General features: G+C 35.7%; 1 protein-coding gene across 1 annotated transcript; it reads right to left on the bottom strand.

Annotated features, from left to right (window-relative positions):
* Positions 1-4803: 4803 nt before the first annotated feature.
* LOC105313899 (uncharacterized) lies at positions 4804-5600 on the bottom strand. The gene is made up of 2 exons (XM_020000443.1): positions 5095-5600; positions 4804-5053 (listed from the first exon to the last, which is right to left on the bottom strand). Exons 1-2 carry the CDS (start codon positions 5598-5600, stop codon positions 4804-4806), a joined length of 756 nt encoding a protein of 251 aa, XP_019856002.1.
* Between the last annotated feature and the right edge of the window lie 63 nt (positions 5601-5663).

Here is a 5663-nt window from a genome sequence, read left to right as displayed (position 1 = left end):
GAAATCAATAAAGAAAACTTAGAACTGTATGATATTGTTGTCAGGAAAAATTCACATTTACATAGGAAAGCTGTAATAGGAAAGTTAGCTGTGAAATTTGCAAAGGAGAGTTTTTTGCAGATGAAGTTTTGAAGAAATGCACTGTCATGGGTTGTAGGGATATCCCAGCTTTGCCACTGAAGGAGCTAAATGACATGAAACAGGTTGTCTTTGATCTATTTCCTAAGTACTGGTCTAATCTTGCAGAATTTAAAAGCGTGACATGGAGTCAATGTGTCACATTAATTGGACAATTGTGCAAACGACTGCGTAATAACTAATTGTAATTTCTATTCTTGTACATGTATGTGTATGAAACAGCTTGAGTGACTATTGGCATGCATAAATTATTATGACTTTACAATTAAAATATATAGGTAATATTTATTTAAAATTTTGATAAAGCAAAAAGTAACTATGTTATCTTAATAGTATAATTATTATACTCTTGTCTCTCATCGATATGGGCCCAGGCACAGTTAACATTCTATAACAGTAAACAATAGAAAAGAGTGAGAAAAAGGGGAGTGTGTAAAATAATATCAATTCAGAACCAAGACACAATAGCAGACAACTTTGTTTAAAAATACAATTATAATAGTAGTAGTGATAGCAATAATAATAATAATAGACTGGACAGGTCTAAATAATAATTATTAATACATGGTAAAAGCTGTAAGCGTGAAAGGGAATGAGAATGGAAAGATATAATATGACTACACACAAAATAAAACTGCATTACCTACAGGAATAAGAATTAATATCCAGTAGCTGATCCTTGCATCTGCATCATCTTGGGAACTAATTTTTATGATGATTGATGTACTTGTTACACTTTGCTACTGTTAATGTTCGCCAAAAGGTTTTGATACCTGTGGTTAGCTCTTTCGTTTTAGGCTTTACTTCATGTCATATAAACTCCTAGAATAATGTATCGACGTTTTTGTCAGATTATAGCAAAGCAAATTCTCTACTCCTTACTTTCAATTCATGCCAGAGGTTCTCTATAGGATTCACATCTGGCCACTTAGTAGGAGTTCTCCACCAATTAACATTATTCTGTTCAAGAAAAGACAGTACTAGCTTAGAAGTATGTTTGGGATCATTATCAGCCATAAATCTGTGACCATCAGGATACTTTTTTTGGATAAATGGAAGCAATGTCTGTCTCGGAATATCAATGTACAGAAGCTTATCCATTATTCCTTCAAAAATACAAATAATGGTGATGCCCCTCTTGCTAATACTGGCCTACACATGAACCTTAGTGGAGGCCTACATAATTAATGACAATACTGTACGGAAGAAAAGGAATTATAGTAGTTCAAAAAGTAATTTTTGCTAAAATAGTAAATTGCTAAAAATCACAATACATGAAGATACACACCAAAAATTACTCCGATTGCATTTGAAGTGTTCAGAAACAAACAGCACCTACATGGGTTTGAGACCTACTGGCTCGCCTTTTTTACGACAGCAAAAACAACAGTGGGATTCAAGTTGTACCGTACACTCATCAGTGTAAATCATGCGTCCTCAAAGAGATTATGTTAATATTCAATAGCAAAAACTAGCCTCTTATCCTTGTTAGCCTCTCTAATCAACTGACAGTAGGCACTGCCTCTAAAGGTCCGGCCTAACTGAGTTTAGCAACATAGTACTGTCCTCATTGAAATGGAGTGTCCTTTACTTGTTAATAATTGATACAACTGATGGGCAGTAGTGTCATCATCTTCCTTCATTTGATTATCAACAAGCAGTTTAATATCACTAGTGATTTGTGAAGGCCGACCCTGAACCAGGACATCTTAATATCACTAGTGATTTGTGAAAGCCTACCTGAACCAGGACATCTTTATATCACTAGTGATTTGTGAATGCCTACCTGAACCAGGACATTGAATAAGAGAGCTGTCTCTTCAAATTTCGTTCGGAACTTGTGAATGCCCTTCTAGTTGTTAAAAGACCTTTCATCATCTCCTGAATAGATGGTGCTTTCAAGCCCAAAGAGTTGAAATACAATATGGGCCATGCCCAATGATTATGATGCATACTTACATCAGAGTTTTGTTGAAACATCGTTTTTCCAGTGTATAAACAAAACGGTGAAGAAATAAAATGCAGAGACTTGTTTCACAAAACGTTTTGTTGCGTAAATCGTGAACTTTTTGTCTTATACTGTAATAATGGATGGTATGCTTCAGGTTTTGTGGTAAATTTCATTGTAATAGTAATTAATTAATCAATAAATTAGTATACCAGCTTGCACATTGATGCCATTATTTCTAGTTGGGGGTACCCAGCCCTTTGCTCCATACTCCAGAGCTACAGATCCCATTAGCTTGCATTCTACATAGTAATTCATTAAACTCGTAAATTATTGCATACCTTGTGACTTTCGCATGGTTTTGTCTTCTTAGGAGCTGTAGCCATAACTAGCACTTACAATTCCTAAAAACAATGTTTCAATCATTACATGTCAAGCCTTGAAGCCAGGAAAAACAAGCCATATAGAAGTGTCTATGACACTGAAATTATCGCTGATTCACTTTGATGGCTAGACAGTTTCTATTTTTTTATAAGTATATCCCTGTAATATTTAAACACCCCTATATCTAAAACAATATGAGGAATCATCCTTGCTATAGCTACGTGGAGATACAATCATGACAAGACACCAAGCCATGATACCACGAACACCCACTAATATTAACACTGTAGTAAATACAAAGCTATCCGCTTGGCACTTACGTATTGTGACTTACAACAATGTATAGACCCTCTCAAAGCCCTACGCAGTTGGCCAGAATACGCACGCCTTTCGCATAGCCAAGAGTAGAATTTTAGATTAACCCTTATGAAACTGTGCCCAAATTTTTGAAACTAATGTAATTTTCTGCTTAACAGATGATTTGCTATAGAAAGTTCTTGCAGATTTATAATCAGGATAAGAAGTACAACACATTGATATAAGTAAGTCTTGGTTTTGTTGAACTTCAATTTTCACATTGCGGATTCTACCTAATAACACCTGTAAATGGTAAAAATATAATGAGATCACTCAATGACTCACTTTCCTCGTTATTAACCAATATAACTAGTGTGACTGTAAACATTAAAGGGGCGATCATGAGCCATCAAATCACATTGTTTCATAAAATTAAAATAAATAAAAGAAATGCAGCACTTTGCCAACATGCATAATCAGACCCTGCTTTGATGGCCAGGGAGAAAGCACACAAAGTAACAGCCAAAATAACCCAGTAAAAGAGATAGGAATGTCATGTCACTCTAAAATGTCAAAGAAACTAAGCTATACTTTGAAATTCTGATCTTTTTTTACAATCTTAACAATACTAATAAACATAAATATAGTTTGAGAAAAAGGAAAGAGAGTGAAGGAAAGTTTGAAGTAAAATTATAGTAAAGAGAGAGAAAAATTCTAATTACGTAATTATAAAACCTTTGACATGGACACTTAAAAGGAATAGTAAAAGAGAGGGATGAATCAAGATTTAGCTCTAAGTTGCTGCATAAAGTTTTATAGACTTTTGATTTCAGGGTTCCAGAGAGAGATCTAAAGTTGGTAGTTTATTGTTACAACCTCAATTCTTTCAAAGAAAGACTAATCTAGAGAAGTCTAAGATTGAACTGCATTAAGTTCTTTTGCCTTTTGGATGCTTTAGATAGCCTCTTTTTCTTCACTAGCTACAGACTGCTCATCCAGTATGTGGCCGTTTGAGATGCCATCTTATTTATTGTCACCACACCCTCAAAATTAATTTTGTCCACATGGTCCAAAATTATTAGTAGTATACTGATATATAAATTGTTATCTTCTGTTCACAAACAAGATGTAATGCAAAATGGACCTATACAGATTAGAGTGGGTCTTCATGCTCAACCCAATTATGAAATAATCAATAAGGTGTGGCAATTGTTAAAAAATTGTCACCCACCTGATAATTATTGTACCAGCCCAAAATTGTGTTACCCTGGTGGGGAAAATACCTGCATAGGGGCCTTGGGTCAATTGACTTATTCACCTTCTCGGACACCATTCCTTTTCCCTGTCCTGCTTTTGTATTGTTTTTCCCCGTCGCTGTCCTGCTTTTAACCACTGTTTCCCTGTCCCATCCCAGTCCCGTTTTTACCCACCCCATTCTTTACATCATTTTATTATAGAAACATTCTTACCACTGGCAATTCCTTTCTAAAGTTTGCTTTCAGGAGGCCCTCTCCATAGCTATGAATACAGAAGTGTATTTAGCTGAGTCCTTCGACTAGTGTCTATCATCTTTTCACTTCTTAAAACTATAGGTTCCTCCACAACTTGAGAGAAGAAATCATAGAAATGGCAGGAGTACATGAGAACATCATGAGGGCAAACACAGCAAATGAATATCATTTTGTCTTGCCTTTTCTACGACTTTCATTGAAATATGAGATGCATATCTGTGATATCTTTTTAATACTCTTCATTTGGTTAAAACTCGAGAACAAGGGATAGAGAGGGAGAGACAACAGAAAGAACGATAGAATGAAATAGAGAGTGCATGCGGAGCATGTGCTACAAAAACTATATAACAAAAGAGCCAGCTAAACAATACACATAATAATAATGGCAAATAAATAATAACACATATGACCTTATTGCTATTCACAGTAACCACATAACATAAACATTAGAATAATTACAATAATACAATAATAAGAATAATACATTCATTACACTATATTCCCCCACACTTAGTTAGAAACTAGTTAATAGTACCTGTCAGGAGGTCTACGATTTCTCACAGGATAACGACGCTCGGACCGATTAGGATTAGTGGGAGGAATACTAGTAGGAGTAGGCCTATGATTGTCCAAATAAGGCGTGGTGTTAGCCTCATTATTTGTGGTAGATTCAGTTGTAACTTGAGGAGCATCTTCCTCTTCATTAGCATTGTCATCCAGACCATGTCGAATGAATGGAGCACTTGGTAGATGCTTCAGATGATCAATATGGCGCCTGCAATGAAGACCTTAACTTGGAAAGTTAAAGGGGCTAACTGTTTGATAATCTTTCCTTTAACCCATTGTGCTCCTGGCCTAAAATTCTTTGCTAACACAGTATCTCCAATCTCAAAGTATCTATGTTTAGAATGATGGTCATGGTGAGCAACCTGATCTGCCTGCTTACTATCTACCCTTCTTCCAATATCAAGTTTCAATAAATCCCAACGGGTACGAATGGATCTTCCAAGAAATATAGATGCTGGACTGTGACCAGTAGTAGCATGAGTGGTAGAGCGATACGTCAATAGAAAACTAGTTAGTTTCAAATTACATGGTATTTTATCATCAGCTCTAGTCTTCATAGCCTGTTTATTACCTTTAGCAAAATCTGAAAACTCCTCAGAGATAAATTGTGGACCATTATCTGATACAATTTGCTCAGAAATACCATATGCAGCAAAACACTTTCTTAAGGCCTGAATGGTCCCAGCAGCAGTAATATCATGTAGAGCAAAGACTTCTGGCCACTTAGAGTAAGCACAGACAATAACAAGAAACATCTTTTCCATAAAAGGTCCCGCAAAATCAATGTGAATGCGTTGCCACGGTTTACTAGGCCAAAT

Source organism: Amphimedon queenslandica, unplaced genomic scaffold (assembly GCF_000090795.2).
Source record: "Amphimedon queenslandica unplaced genomic scaffold, v1.1 AMPQUscaffold_13187, whole genome shotgun sequence".
In the NCBI taxonomy this organism is placed as follows: domain Eukaryota; kingdom Metazoa; phylum Porifera; class Demospongiae; order Haplosclerida; family Niphatidae; genus Amphimedon; species Amphimedon queenslandica.
The sequence above is the reverse complement of the archived record's forward strand: the minus strand, read 5'-3'. Positions and strand labels throughout refer to the sequence as shown.